Genomic DNA, 16808 nt, shown 5'->3' on the forward strand with positions numbered 1-16808 from the left:
TTTTTTTTTTTTTTTGCATAATACTGATTGTGCCCAGAATTTGATCCATAATCAAAGTCTGGAACATGTTTACCAAGCCGTTGCCTAAAAACGGGTTGCATAGCCCGTTATTCTATTATTGCATGCGTGTATTACTTAGCAACCACTACTTCTGTGGCTCAGCAGTTCTTACATGACACAAATACGCCACATTGCGCTCTCCTTAAGGCTATTAGTCCTGAATAACCCAACAGTGTGTCACTTTTCCTTTCTTTTTGAGGCCTGTGCTTTCAACATCTTCCCACCATAACTCCTAGAGTTGCCAGTACTCCCACATATCCAGCTCTTCTTACACTAACGCTGCTAGCAGGTTAATCTTCCATTTTGGAGGGAGCCGACCCCTCCACAAAGTCCAGTCCTTGATTTTTTGTAATACAACAGTAGATCTGGCAATTCGCTTCACAACGAAAATAACAGGTTCTAGATTGGATGGTTTGATTTATTGGTACTTCAATTACAAGTTCTCTTACTCACACTCAATTATAGCGCTATTACTATTCTACACACTTTCAGTTCACTATGGCACACACACTAGGATTCTCCATCTTCACTAGTCATCTCCTGGCAAAGGATCTCAGTGCAGAAACTAGCACTTCAGATCACTATGAAATATTCTTGCCATTTCTTGTTCAATCACCCGGGAACCTCAGAACTCAACTAAAATTCAGTCGACTACTCACTCCTGCAGCTTACTGGCACGAGTCAAGTCAGTGTCAAAGTTATGTTATGACCAATGGTCAGTCAGCCAGCCAGTCTGCCTTGGAATAAAGCACCCATCTGGGGATTAAGACCAGAACTTTATTACTTTATGACAGTTGCAGACTTGATGTGGGGCACTCTCTTTGACGAGAGGACATGTCTGTCATTTGCCAGAGTCACAGTCAGGAGTAATAAGTCTGTTGTCAGTATGTACAATTTACATTTTATACGTTGTTAAGTACATATATGATATATAAAAGGCCTCTGTCAGTCTAGGCTCAATACAGCAGATCATGCACTATAATTAGTAGCTCCTGGCACAGCGGCAGTCTAGTCAGTTGAACAGTCATGGTAGAACATTTGACTGCTGCTAGGTCAAAGTCAGAGTCAAAGTCACATTGCAACTGATGGTCAGTCTGGGTGTCGAGCTCAATCTGGGGCTCATGACCAGATATTTATTACTGTTTGACAGTTTAGGTCTTGTTATTGTGGGGCGCCCTCTCTGATGAGAGGACGGTCTGTCTTTTGTCAGAGTTATTGTTTATAGTAGTAAGTCATTTGTCATAATGTAAAGGATATTTACATTTTACATGTGAATCATAATGAATGTATTACATATGCTGCTAGTTATTTTGGGAATCTTGTTATATAGCCACAGCACAGACCACATAGAAAACATGGTTCTGTATTGATGATGTCACTGCATTGCATAGCATCTGAGTGGAAATGTGTTTACCAAGGTTGCATAATCCCATTGTGCTGTTGTATGCGTATTAGTTTAGTAGCTGAAGAATTTTGTGTAGGAGACGTGTATTTCTCAGTGTGTGAAGGAGAAAAGCTGAAACATGATAGCTGATGTAGAGGAATAAAAGAAACTCCGTGCTTTCAGTCCGCAAGCGAACAATACCAACATACCAACTGAGCGACCGCCACTTGTCAGCGAAGCTTAGTGCCAACTTGTGCGTGGTCAGCACAACGAATCCCCATGGCCGTTAATCTCGGTTTTCTNCAGCGGACACTCGGTTGGTATAGTTTGCTTGCATGCTTTCAGTCCGCAAGCGAACCATACCATCTGAGCGACCGCCACTTGTCAGCAAAGCTTAGTGCCAACTTTTGCATGGTCAGCACAACGAATCCCCATAGCCGTTAATCTCGGTTTTCTAGACCGGAGCCACTATTTCCTTGAAATAGCTCCTCATTTATAATCACGAGGCTGAGTGAACCCTGTTCCAGACCCACTACTTCGCCGAAAAAATTCGGTAGTACCGGGAATCTAACCCGGACCTGTGGATCTGTAGCCAAGAACGCTGACCACTAGACCACGGATGCGGTCGATGTAGAGGAATACCAGTACAAAATCTAATCCAAATTAAGTTTAATTTTCAGCTATTAGTTGGTTAATACATTGACAGTCACAAATAACCATTGTTCTTCAATTGACATAATCACATTAACTAACAATCTAGAATTGCCACTACAGGAAGAGTCATTGCACTATATTTTATTGTTTATTTCTTGCTTGGAACCAATATTGAAACTTTTGTCCTCTTTATTACAGGAAAAATTAAATGAACTGTACATATATCGAGATCATTATTTTGAAAAGCATTCTTTGGATAAAGCAGACCAGAAAAACAGTGATGTGGAAAATGAAATGAAAAATACATTGAAATTATTTGAAACTTTAAAAGGCATGTATGCATGGTCTCTGATGTTCATAATGAATTGTGTCCTGAGAGCTTGTAATCTTCATTCCAATTTACTTGTTGAATTCATAACAGTTTTCATATTACAGAAAATGCTGAGCAAGAGAATAAGACTATGTATCTGTACATGAAAGGTCGGGCTCTAAATGTGATGCCTCAGTACTCAAAAGAGGCGGAAGAAGTATTGTCTCGTGCTGTTAAACTAGATCCCAAACATGTGGATGCATGGAATGAACTTGGTGATTGTTACTGGAAGAAAGACGATATTGAAGAGGCCAAAAACTGCTTTTCTGGGGCTTTATTTCATGTATGAAATCCATCTCAAACAAAAATGTGTTTAAGCATAATAAATTAATGCCCTGATGATGGAGGCAGCAAGTTCCTCCAAAATGTTGATACCACTGTTTCAGACTACATTGTGTTACATCTCAGGAAACCATAACCTTTATAACTACCACCATAATAACTTAAAATGTTACGCAGCATATTTGTTCACCACTTGATAGGTCTTGCTTCACTTTCATTCTATGTCAGCCCAGAACAGCAGTTAGTAAGCTTGTTGGATCTGATAAGTATGTGATAATTATGTAATTGTTGTGTCATACAATTATATCAGAGATACAGCATTTAGAAATTCAAAATTTTGTTTAAATTGTCCCCTACTTTGAGTTACAAATACATCCATAACTCTGACCCTAATCAAGATGGGAACCCCATTCTACTTTCATTTTAAAACTCTTGAATTGGGCTTTCATTTGAAATGCTATGCTTTTGGTTATTGTCAGTTTGTACCTTGACCTTTGACCTTGTTTGCCTAAAACCCATTTGCTAAATTTGTCTAACTTTTTAATCAATACATACTCTGAGAACGGAGATGTGATTTTATTGTATAAGCTCTTTGATACTGCACTGTGTGGATGGTTGTGTCCAGACATGTTCACACCTGTTGCACAACATGCTGAATCCATCCATTCTCTTTTCACTTGGCTCTGGCAGAGTTCAGATGTAATTCATCATATGGCAAGTATTCTGATGGTTTTAGCATAAATAGAATTAAATATATTTTTTTACATTTAAAATGGCTGCAGTCATTTCAGGTGTTAAGTGACTAAATGTTTTAATCCTCTTAGCAGAAGTCTCTGCCAATGCCATGAGAAATGTCTGTAGTATTTGGAGACAACAAAAAATTTACAACTAAGATCTAAAAGTTTGTAATGAAGGCATATTAATATAATTATTGTGTTTCTGGACTATATCCATCATTCTGTATTTTGTCTCCATCTTCAGGTGAAACCTGCTGAGTTGGGGCCAGTCAATAGAGCTAGTCCCTATCTCCAGACTCCATCACCAACACAAGATAGGATATGTAAACCAAGTGGAGCATATACCATCTGTGAGAGTTCAGAAAAACATTAAAAAAACTGCACACACACATATGAGGCATAGCACTTATATCCTTGCACTATTTCAGAGCTATTGTCATTAAACCCAGAGTTCCGTCCAAATAGAAGTCATCATTAAAGAGGCTAATTTTCTGTATGGTACCAACATAACACAGTTTTCACACATAGTCTGCACTGGGCAAAGTTGCAGCTTTCTGTCTTCTGCTGTGATAATGGGAGTCCCGATGGGACTGTTATCCAATCTGGGTTGATTGATCGGATGGTCTACCAGAGATGTTGGCAGATTCCTTACACTTCCTGTAGGTGGTGTTTTGTTCAATCTGCAACATCAGCTCTATTGATTGGGCCCAACTGAGTAGGTTTCACATGAAGGTGGAGTGCAGTCTCCGAAACGTTTATTTTAAATAAAAAGACAGGACAATGGATATTTTTCAGAAACAATAATTGTAAAAATTTGTAGTCTGTCTGAATTTTGTCAAAATGTACCATCTGTTTCTTCAGGTTCAGAATGTGGAATATATGCAGTTCATGAGACAAGGCGTGTTATGTTGAGAAACAGTATTTTTTAAATTAAAAGAAACTTGTTGAATCGGAGCCTAATTTAAGATCTTTAAATTTGTTCAAGATCAAATTTTTTGCCTTGTTTAGGTCATTTATACAGTTCTTGGTGTTTCATGATAAAGGAAAGATTTGGAGAAAATTTTTAATTTCAAAGTAATGCATCTCTGAAGTCACAGTAATGATAGTAATTCATACTTTTATATATAGCTTACCAAACCCTAGAAGCCTCCCTGATTTAATTAGAACCAGAAGTGGGCATGATATTTATATCAATAATCTCTCTTGATTTCACATGGAGTGATCCATCTCTATTGCCTGAAAATTCTCCTTACCATTGTTTCATAATGTCTGTTACATATTCTCACAGAATAAGAGACAACATTTCATTGTCACAGACAAGAATGGCTATGTAATTTCCCATATGTCTTTATCATAGTTTTTGATGGCACACATGACTTAAAAGTTTCTAACCTATTTTCCTTATTTTGAAAAACATAAGAGGAGGCTTATAAGATCACCTTCTGTCTGTGTGCCCGTCTCTCTTTATATCCCCCACCCCAATTCCTAAAAGCTAGAATAGACAGCCATTACAATACCACATAAACATATGTGACATGATGCCTGGTAGCTGCAACAGTGCAGGCAGAATAACACCATAGAGATGGCTGTTGCTAGGCACTGGCACAGTAATCAGGCCTTCTTACTCCTTTGTTTTTATGCACTGCAACTGACTGCTAACTGCAGTCCTCAGTTGTCCTCCCTGCATAAATTTGTGTCATACCACAAGGAAAACACTGCTTCCAACAGTTCCTCTATTGTTAGCTTACTTTGCCTATGTGTGTATATGCCCCTATCGTAACTAGGCAACAGTTGCTAGGTACTGCTCAGTAAACATGTTCTTACGGCAATGAATACACACATAATAATAAAATTGTTGGGTACATTATTTCTACCTGGTCCATGTCATATCAAACAAAAGTAGGTGATAAGATCTTTCCTGATCTTGTATTTTCTCAAAATAAGCTAAGGAGACTTGCGAGATCATATTGCTGTCTGTGTACCCCCCCCTCTCTTCTAACATTGCTAGGCATCAGCTTGTTAAACACATTCCCACAGCAACAAATACACACACAACAATAAAGGAACTGTTAGATGCGGTGTTCTCTGTGCCATCCATGTCATATTATTTATCAATATATAGTGAAAAGAAAGCAGGCAGTTACCTCTTCTCAGAAATTCTTGTTAAATTCAATGGAACGACCTTTTTCAGAATTTGCTCTTTTCAAATTATGCCAAACATATATCATTATTCATATTTTGATTGCATATGTCTGTATTGATGTCAGTATAACTTGGCTGTCCTGCCTTAGTTTCTTAAGAAAGATACTCATTGAGAGGAATAAACAAATGTAGCAACTCCTGTGTGTGCAGGCAAGGAACAAGGTATCGCTTCGAAATTTATCAATGATACTGCGACAGGAAAAGGTGGCATCAGCACAGCAGCGTTCTGACAACATTCTGAAAGGTGTGACATATGCCAAAGAGGCAGTACAGCTTGATACTAATGATGGCATGTCATGGGCTGTGCTAGCCAATGCATACCTGTCGACCTTCTTTGCATTGTCGCAGAACCCTCAAACACTGAAATTGTGCATGTCTGCATATCAACACGCAGTAAGTTACCTTAACGAACTATGATATCTAAGGTAGTAAAGTAAACTGGATAGCTAGGATTTGTTTCATAGCAGCTTCCTGTGCACTGTAGAAAATTGCAATATACCATTCTCCTTCTGGGCAAAAGGGGTTCAAAATCATTTTACTCTTTCAGGTAATCGAAGATGGTCACATTTATTGCAGCCTTACCAATGCAACTTTAGTAAAATGTTCAGAGGCTTCATAGCTATTGCCATACTGTCATATTTCACTCATTTGTTCATGTTATAATACAACATGTTTTGGCCATATATGGCCATCCTCAGATATATGTCATATATTATTTCACTGCATTTTATTGTTATCAACCGAAGCACATACGAGGGTTGTAACTTTGATAGTGGCAACACAGCTGTAGAGGCGCCATGCAACGGATCCAAATAATGTCACTTATACCACATATTAGTTACATACCTACCTTACCTCAGAGCAAATGGACTCTCCCTTCCCACATCACGCGCATGCGCAGTGATGAGAAGAACAGAGCCTCATGTTAGCTGGAGGTCTAATGTAGTGTTGTCACGATTTTTTCGAAACAGGAACAATAGAGTTGGATAAAGATTGAATGTGCCAGAGGCCGTACAGCATGACAGTGTCATCAAGGTCTTCAAGAGGCTTGCTGGGAAACTGCATTGCCTTACAGGATAGTGGCAAGGTGGGTAAAAGCCTTCAACGAGGGACGCCAAAATGTGGCAAACATGAGTCGGCCAAGTCATCCTAGTGTCAGCGAAGAAGAAGTGTATGCTCTGTCCACGTTACTGGAGAGTGATCGATGCCATACAATTCGTGAGCTGGCCCGAGACACAGGATTAGCACATACGACTGTATGTGCAGACTTCACATTCTGAAGGAACGCCTGGGCATGAGAAAAATTGCATCATGATGGGTTCCGCATTAATATGTATAGTTGTACTTATGTGTGGTATTCATGGTATTTGAGCAGAGGCTGTGGACGTTTTTGTTGCTGTTTTTTGATGTGGTGTGGTGTTCAAGATTTTACGAGGGTCGTACTGAGAGTCTTGAGCAACAATTTTTTGTTATTGACAAACCAAATACACCACATCAATCTACAGACCTTTCTTTATTTTTCCACATAATTGCCACTTCTTTGTACACATTTCTCCCAGTGTTCTGGGGGTTTGAAAATTCCCCTTCTGTAAAATTCCGTTCCAGCCATCCGAAGACACTGACACACTGCTTTCTGAATTGCCTCTCTTGTCTCAAAAGTTGTTCATGCAGCTGATCCTTCACAAATCCAAAAAGATGGTAGTCTGAGGGTGCCAGATCAGGGCTATAGGAGGGGTGTGGAAGAACTTCCCACCCCATCTTTGCAGCTGCTTCCAATGTGAGGCGAGTGATGTCATGCAGGATGATGATGTTTCATCCCGGATGTTTATCGCGCAATGCACGACGGAGCTTGTGCAGCATCTGGACATAACAAGCAGCATTGATGGTTTGCCCAGGTTCCAGGATTTTGGCCAGAATAAACCCCTCTTCATCCCAGAAGACTGTGCCCATCACCTTCGCAGCTGATGGCACTGTCTTTGCCTTCTTTTTTGATGGAGAATGCAAATGGTGCCATTCCATACTCTGCTGTTTCATTTCAGGCTCGAAATTGTGAAACCAGCTTTCATCACCTGTCACAATACATCGCAAAAAATCATCACCTTCGTGTCGATATCTCTGCAGCAGTTCTGAGGTGATCGCTTTTCACTGACCTTTGTGGTCTTCGGTCAATAACCTTGGGACCCAACAAGCACAAACTTTCCTATAGCCCAAGCTTTCAATCATCTCCTGTACTGCACTGTGCCCTATTCCAAGTTTTCGGGCTATTGTGTCCACAGTCACGCCTGTCATCTTGAATGATCTAATCCACTCTTTCCTTGTTGCGTTCAGTTGAGGCTGTTCGAGGACGACCGCTCCAAGGCTCATCTTCGATGCTGGTGTTCCCATCTTTAAAATGTTTCACCCATCTTCGAACACAGCTTGCACCCATGCACACACTTCCATAAGCACACTGAAGTCTCTGGTGAATTTCTGCAGCAGGGATTTCCTCTTTCACAAGAAATTTGATGACAGCACGCTGTCAAAATTACATATGGTTGTCGGCCATTTTGTTAGGAGTGATACTGGTCACATGATGCAAGCTATTGACGTCACAAGACACTCAAGGTTAACACAACAGCTTGTTCCACCTACCACCATACTCTCTTTCGTCTGCTGTTCCCAGGTTGCTTGCAAAATAAAGTTGCTCATGACTTTCCGTACAACCCACGTATGTTGCGACCTTGGTTGAATTATTGTAAGGTTTCTTACATTTGAGTGTCATTCATATGTAGGTTGCTTTTATTGATTAAGTGAATGTGATATTTCAGTACACTAATTAAATATTTTCCCTTACTTCCTGTCTTTCTGACATCCATGGTGTTGGTTATAATTCTGTATGTTGTCCTGTATTTAATATGTGGCTGGAATATCCCTAGGTACTGTTACTGTTTTGCATAGGCTTGGATGTGTTCTTTGTATCTGCTGTTGAATTTTCATCCCAATCTGTCTCATGTATCTTAATGAGCAGCACAGGCATCTCATTTGGTATATTTCACTTTTGTTGTCTTTGTCTGTTGCAATGCAGAATATACATGAAAGGATCAAAAAGTTCCCAGAATTCAGGCATAATTTTTAGTAGAAAGGATATGTAAAAAATTGACACAGTTACCCTCTGTACATGCACACTTAATCCAGCAATTCTGGAAGCACCTCTGGAAATCCTTCTGCAGTTACATCATGTTGAGTTTCCTCCACAGAGTCAAAATGATGGCCCTTGAACACAATCTTTAATCTTGGAAAGAGCCAGAAGTTGCCTGGAGTGAGATCTGGAGAATATGGTGGCCAGGTGATGGTTGGAATTTTGTTCTTCACCATAATGTGCTGCACTATGAGAAATTTCTGACATAGTGTGTTGTTGCAGGATCCAGTTGATTCTCCACAGCCAATTGTGGCACACTAACATGGCTCAGCCTGTTGCACCCTGCTCCACAGATAGCACATAGTCCATTTGTATGGAATCCACTCCCTCACTTTAACAGGAAATGGTTATTTTGATACACTCAAATTCCAGGAACATTTTGATCCTACCTACACCTGAAGGTGGCCATATACGGCCAAGACATTTTTTTAATAGGGTGAAGAACTGAGTGAAATATGACAATGTGACTATAACCATGCAACCATTAGACATTCTACAGGTGTTGCATTTGAGAGTCTGAAAACAGTATTTATGAAGGGTCCTGTGTTCTGGGATATAACGCCATGTAATATGTTGAAAGCCTGCCCAACTTTTGGAGGAACATGATGCCTCCATCTTCAGGCTCAAAGAATAAGCCAAGCAAGAAACCAGCATGAAGCAGATAGCAGACTTTCAACAGACTATGCAGTGTTGTATCCAGAAGATGGGACACATTGATGCATTAGAAAGACTGAAATGAATACCACCCAAAAAAATTAATGCAACAGGATGCTTAAATATAATATTAGAAATACAGTGTTAATTTTTATTTTAATATAGATATTCCTTCTATTCCAGGAGAAAGATGTAGTAGCTCGTAGCAATCCTCAGCTGCACTATAACAAAGCAGTTGTGAGTATCAAGAAGATTCGACCTAGCATAGATAGTACCAAGTAAATATTTAGATTTTGGCCCTCTGGAAAGTGACACCATGTACACTTAATTTGATAAACAGGTGTCAGTGAGTTCTGGAGGAACCTACTTCTTCCATTTTCAAGGCAAAAGACTCACTTTTCTACCTTGAAGCAGGAGACAGCAGATTCTTCCAAAACATGAGTATCCTTTGACCACATGGAATGCTGTCACATCCCAAGAGACTGTAATCTTAAGGCTGACTATGATGAAAACCTCATGTTGATAACAATAAAACACACTAAATTATTTGTATCGTCTTTGCTTCGAATAGTACATACTCTGTTTTTTTTTAAGAGTTCTGTGTTTTATCATATAATGCCATGTAGTCTGTTGAAAGCCAACTTATGTTTCAGAGGAACGTGTCACCTCCATCTTGGAATTTAATTTATGCCAAGCAAGAAACCAGCATGAAGCAGGCAGCAAACAAAGCTTTTCAGGCACTTTGTTTGCTGCCTGCTTCATGCTGGTTTCTTGCTTGGCTTTCTGTTTAGTTCTCAAGATGGAAGTGACATGTTCCTCCAAAACATCAGTTGACTTTTAACAGACTAAATGGCATTATATCCCAGAAGATAGATCGATAGATCAATAGATTCTTTATAACCAAAGTTGTGAGAGCCTCAAATCCTAGCTGTTTTTAATCTCTCTCTGATATTTTTTTTTCTTGGCACTACAGCCCCAGTGGGCCTAGGCATACCCCCATGAACTTCTCCGTTCACTTCGGTTTTTCTAGATCTTACACATTCGGTAGGACTCCGTGGGTGGGTGATCAGCTCGTCACAAGGCCTCTTCCTGTACCCAAACACAGAAAAATGCACATACACACAAACTAAACATCCATGCCCTGAGTGGGATTCGAACCCATGATCCCGGTTTCTAAGCGAGTGAAGACAGTACATGCCTTAGAACGCTCGGCTACCGTGTCCGGCTCTCTCTGATATATATGTCAGTAAAATTCAGATGACACAGAAAAATTAATTTTTAAGTGCCTCAGTGTGCACAATCAGGGAGTTGAAGGAGGCCTGTTTAGTTTGGTGTGGCATTATTTTAACATGTTTCTGCCAAATGTAAAGAAGAATGTACTTGTGACACTTTCACTCCCAGCAAATCTGATGCTGACTTACTTGCCAGACCAGCAATTTTTCACAGTATGCAGTATTTCACAATACATAAGAGAGTAGCAATTGATGTGTATTCATCCATGAAATCCCAAAAGGCATCTATATGCATACTGTAGTGACAAAGGAAAAAGTTACATGTTCACAGTGTGTTCTAGAAGAGAAATATTTTTTTGTCATGGTGCACTACTATCTAAATTTAATTATCAGTGAACTCACAAACTTGAATATTGGAGTGAAAGGGTTCCAGAGACCCATAGCCCTTGGTCACTGGCATGAGGGTTTAGGAAGGAGGAATTAAGAATCATTTGTCTATCGTTTTGTATAGAAAAATGAATTTATTATTATTAATTACCCATAACAAGATTATTTATTTCTCTGTCTGTGTGTAAAAAGTTTTGTGCAAGATTTATCATTGTCATTATACAGTCTGTGATTGCCATTGCAACATATTGTGACATGTAGACCCATTGCCAAGTAACAGCTCTGTAAACAGGCAACAGTACAACGGTCATTGCCAGGGAACAGCTCTTTGGACATACTGTTTCCCGACAAGGAGAGAACACATGATAATGGAAGAGGCATTTTCTCTGTTCCATACTGGGGCTATGAAACGAGGACTACCAACGGACAGTGTGGGGGCCCAAAAAAGGGGGTACATCTACTGCTGAATGCCACTGCTAAGCAACAACTAGTGAAGACTGAGAAGACTTGTGTGTTCTGGAGTGTGTAACTCAGTGAAACTGTCATAGTTATTTGTAGTTACAAGTGCAAGTGTCCAGTAAATCCAGTTATCAGTCCAAACCCATCCATAGTCACACTCAGATGCATATAACTGGCATGAGACGTGGGATAATTTGATTGGATTGATCAGACTGATTGTATTGGAACCAACTGGACAGCTAACCGCAATGAACATGGAAGAAGTGGTAGCCACCATATAGAAACTACGGGGGGCAGTCGTAAAGTTCCAGGAGTGGTGGTATAGCACTGTAATGGTTGGACATACAGCAACGCTTACCTAATCACCTTCATATAGGACCCTTGCACGTACACACACTTGCTCCATCGAGCCTGCCATTGTTTGAAGCAGCGGTGGAAGGCTTCTTTTGGAATCTTCCGGAGGTCAGCCATCCCATTCGATTTAATGTCCTCCATGGTTGCGAAACTTGTCCCACTGAGGCCCATTTTCAGAGTAGGGAACAGCCAAATGTCACTTAGAGCGAGATCCAGAAAGTACAATGGTTGAGTGGTGACAGGAATGGTTTTCTCGGTGAGGAATTGCTGCATAACAAGCTATGTGTGGCTCGGTGCGTTATCGTGATGCAGAAACCACTGCCCCTGCCACTTGTCACGCCACTTCTTCTGAACCTCATCGCGCAACCTATGCAAAACTTGCACATAGAAATGGCCAGTAACAGTACCAACTTCTTGCTCCAACTCCACGATGGTCATTCTTCGATCACATTGAATCACTTGTCGCACTTTTCCAATCATTTCTTCGGTTCTGGATGTTGAAGGTCTCCCACTGCGCTGATCATCCTCTAATGTCTCCTGCCAATTCTTATACCAGGAAAACCAGTCATAAACTGCGGATTTCTATAGTGCAGTATGACCGCTTGTTGCACTTGTATCACTTGTTGCAGGGCAGATAGCGTCTCTGAAGCAGATTTTCCCAATTTGCACATGAACTTGATGTTCACATGCTGTTCAAACTGCAACATTGCACCAAATAACCAACACTCACATCTAATTCAAACAGCACAGTAACAACACTGCACACTGAAACCTGTCCAGACCTGTTGCACCTGCAAGCAGGCATGCTGAGCTACCCACCACAACAGTGTGTGTGTGCGCTATCTTATCGATCGTTCTCCATCTACAGGGGAATTCCGGGAACTTTTTGACTGACCTATGTATAAGAAAGGGGGGAAACCTGAATGGATATCGACCAAGCTAGGACAGGCCTGTCTAGAAATGGCCAAGGCCAACACAGAGAAAATGAAGGCTGGCCTGGAAGAAATGGAGGCCATGGTGGAAACCTGCCTAGAAGAAATGAAGGCCAGGCAACAGCTATGTAAACAGGCAAGAGTACAACAGCCATTGCTAGGAAACAGCTTTGTGGACACATTGTTTCCCCAGCACCAAGAAAACACCAGTAATGGGAGAGACATTTTCTCTTTGGTGTGTGCTGGGGCTATGTAAAGAGGACTAGTAGTTCAGGTGTTATGGAGTCAGTTGCAAATCCCAGCTGTGAAAAGAGAAGCTGGTAGCTGAGGCCAGGGATAGTTTGGGAACCCAGAGGAAGGGGGAACTTTTGCCAATTGAAAGCTGCTACCAAGCCACAGCTAGTAAAGACTGAGAAGACTTTATGTGTGCTGTAGTTACAGTGAGCAGTCTTTGGAGTGTGTAACTCAGTGAGACTCGTAGTTATTTGTAGTTACAAGCTAAGTGTCCAGTAAATCCAGTTACCAATCCAAACCCCGTCTGTAGTCACACTCAAACATGTGACAGTATTGCCAAACAGTAACATGTTGCATGAATGTTAGTTACGAGTATATAATAGGTCATGAACAAGTGAGCAGTTGTTTGTGTCAATATATCATGCCTATTCTGTGAGTACTGATAATATTCTGTTGTGGATGTGTAAAATGCAATATGCTATATAAAGGAGGCAATTTACAATTGACTATTTGTACATATTATTTGTATGAGATGGCTTTAATTATCGACCTTGTCATATCATTTGATAATATTTAGGACTGGAAAGGAATAGACCTACTTGAGAAAGCTAAGGAAGTTAATAATATGGAAGCCAATGTAACAGATGATGAGATTTCTGATTGAATTCTCAACGGATGTTACGCTAATATTTGTAGGGGCTTGTTAGCCGTAATTCTGATATTTATATACCTCATTTTTCTTTGTTACTTCCCATGTGTATGAAGAATCCAGATTTTTAGGACCGCTTTTGAGGAATATCTGCATCTCATACACCAGGAAGTGTGATATATATTTAGCAGCATTGTAATCTCCCTTAATTTACCAAAGTTAGATAAATAAATGCCTCAGAATTTGAGGATTGGCATAAGTATAAACAAAACGTGGATATTACTTATGTGTAGTTTGGTTTCCAGTATTGTTCTGCTTCATATGTGTACTAAACCGAAGCTTTGTCTGGGGAATTCTTATCTGACAGCTGTTAAAGATGAAAAAGATCACAAAGGTAAAGGAGCATAATATACGTTTTCAGCACTTAGCTGCGCCATTATTCTGGTTGTTACTGTCTGGACTGTTTTGTCTACGTTTCTACCAAAATTAAACTAGTAGGAAAGAGTATTCTTAGTGGTGTTAAATGTACACAGTATGTCAAACCCATATGTTTTATATGTCCATCCCACATGCACAGTATATTAGGTGAACAGTGGACTTTGGGTATCCTTCATGTGTCTGATTATTAAAATATTCCTTTTTGTATGTACTGAAATATGAAGACCTGAACTTCTGCATTTTCATAATTGCTGTTTGTTACGGTATTACAATTTGAACCTCCTGCAATCCTTTCAGTAACAAAGTTCTCAGTTCCTTCTGTTTTGTTGAAAGGCTTTGAAATATGAAGAAGAATATAAGCTGGCACTTGAGTCATTCTCACGTGCCCAGGCACTAGATCCGACATGGGAAGTCCCACAGCAGAGTGAGAAGCAGTTTATCAAATATTTGGACAGTGTTCAGGAACTTGTGTCTCTCAAAGGGAAACTCAAAGTAAAGAAGTTACAACAAATGGTGCAGGTAAGATTTGGCCATATTTCCACCTCATCTGGTTAAACATTGTTAATACAGAGATATGCTAACACCATGGAATAGAATACTTTTTGGGAAACCCATAGTTGCTTGGCTAATAAAGAAATTTGCTGCCTTTTCTGGAACTCAGAGGTTCATTACTATGTTCATGAGAGAGCTATCTTCTGGTCATTATCCTGAGTGAGATGAATCGTGTTTGTACATTCGCATCCTGTTTGCTTAAGCTCCATCTTAATATTATCCTCCAATTTGTGCCTGAGTCAGTCAATTAGAGTGCCTGTCTTAGAGTTTTGGGGTTCTGATGGCATAGACTATGAATACTATCTTCTGAGTTGCGATGCTGTGTATTCTGGTAGAAATATACCAATGTTTCAGTGGAACACATGTTTGTTGTTTGCTTGGCATACTTCTTTGACCCTGAAGGTGTTCCTCTGAAGTGCTGGTAAGTGTCAAACGGGCTACACAGTGTCACATCCCAAAATGCAGTTCTCTTTGCCTCTGGGCTATGGTTTGATTATGCGGTGACAGACTTTTGGCATCATATCCAGACTGGTCCTGGGGTGCATCTACTTTTATATCCAGTAGGTACCAGGAGCCTTTTATGTAAGGGTAAAACAGCCAGAACATTAATTTGACCTCTCACTTCCATCGGATGCCAAGGTCAAGAATGCATTGAGCTTTAACTCCACATCTCTTGTATCTTTGTGACATACGAGTATTGCTTTGGCTGAAGGACAGCATTACATTTAAGGATTTCTCTTGCGTGTATCTAAAAAGGTGTGTAGATATGAAATTTAGGCCAATTATCATGGAGGAAGACAATGTTTCCTTTTGATTTTCCGCTATTGAACCATTGAAAGAATCTGATGTCTCTGTCCCTTTGTTCATTTTGCTGCAGTCTATAGAACCAAAGCAGTTGGGACCATATGGTGGAGGGAGCTACACTGCCAGAAATGAGACTGTTAAGTTGGAGCCTATTGTCCTGAAAAACCTACATTTGGGAACGAACCTTGAGAAAGTGGTTCTCGGAAAAGTGGTATGCAGCGTGCATAATGACAATGTGGTACCATTGTAAGTATAGGACCATTTGACCTCATCTGCTTTCTTTTGCTAAGCTGTATTTTGCTTTGCTTTACAATGTGTTATTCATTTGTAAACTGAGTTTCTGTAAATTTATATTATTAGAATTATTTATGCGCCGGTCATGGTAGCTGAGCGGCCTAAGGCATGTACTGTCTTCACTCGCTTGGAAACCAGGATTGTGGGTTTTTTCATTCCCCTACACACCCTTGTGTGAACCGCGTCTGTCATCTGGCAGGTTGCTATTTTTAGCCAGCTACACACAGAGCGTTCTCGTTATCTCGACGCTTGAAAGGTACCTAAGGCGTGGTGGGTTGGTATGTCCAGCGCGGTTCACAACCGAGCAGCATCCTGTGTTGCGGCCGGTGGTGGCATTTTCGAAAATCAGCTTTAAGCACCAGTAAATTCAAATTAAAGGTAATTTCACGAAGTTAACTTTACAGTCATACTTTAAATGTGTCATGTATTATGCTGGTGTATTATTTTGTTCTGTTTATTGTCAGTAATGGTTACCTTCTATTCTGAGTTTAAAACGGTCATAACTCCGTAACCATCCAAATCGGACACATGTTTATATGAACTTTTTTGATCACAAAGACCTAGGAAATCACCTCCTGCAGTTATGCCCTAAAGTCATGAAACACTATATATATTGTAACATGTTGCGCGACTGAGAACCCCCCTCCTCTCCACGGTAACGTAGCGCTCCCCGCCACTCCCCTCCGCGGTGACGTCACGCTGTGACGTAACGCGCAACGCTAACGTAACCGTAATCAACGTCCTACTGTGACGTGGCACTCATTACGCCACAGGCAAGCACTGCAGCTATATAAGTGGATGCACAGTGCGTATCGATCAGTTCGAGTTCGAGTTTGGCTACCGCCGAAGACATTCCGAGTTATAAAGTAACAGCCAGCCGACTACAGTTGGAGTATAGCAGCCGTCGCGGTAAGAAGATCCGGACGTGTGTGCGATTGTGTAATTGGGAGCG

At 40.5% G+C, this 16808-nt stretch overlaps 1 protein-coding gene across 3 annotated transcripts in view; it reads left to right on the plus strand.

Annotated features, from left to right (window-relative positions):
* Window positions 1–16808, plus strand: part of LOC111863690 (tetratricopeptide repeat protein 5) — a 21505-nt gene that overhangs the window by 832 nt on the left and 3865 nt on the right. Inside the window, exons 2-7 of one of the 3 annotated variants that reach the window (XM_023850220.2) lie at window positions 2297–2429; window positions 2534–2751; window positions 5840–6082; window positions 9705–9758; window positions 14540–14725; window positions 15636–15808. In XM_023850220.2, coding sequence (XP_023705988.1) covers window positions 2297–2429; window positions 2534–2751; window positions 5840–6082; window positions 9705–9758; window positions 14540–14725; window positions 15636–15808 — 1007 coding nt within the window. Of the gene's footprint in view, window positions 1–2296; window positions 2430–2519; window positions 2752–5839; window positions 6083–9704; window positions 9759–14539; window positions 14726–15635; window positions 15809–16808 lie in introns of those variants that run through there. The other 2 variants (XM_023850221.2, XM_023850222.2) reach the window with 2 other exon arrangements.

This window comes from Cryptotermes secundus, unplaced genomic scaffold, assembly GCF_002891405.2.
Source record: "Cryptotermes secundus unplaced genomic scaffold, Csec_1.0 scaffold369, whole genome shotgun sequence".
Taxonomy (NCBI): Eukaryota; Metazoa; Arthropoda; class Insecta; order Blattodea; family Kalotermitidae; genus Cryptotermes; species Cryptotermes secundus.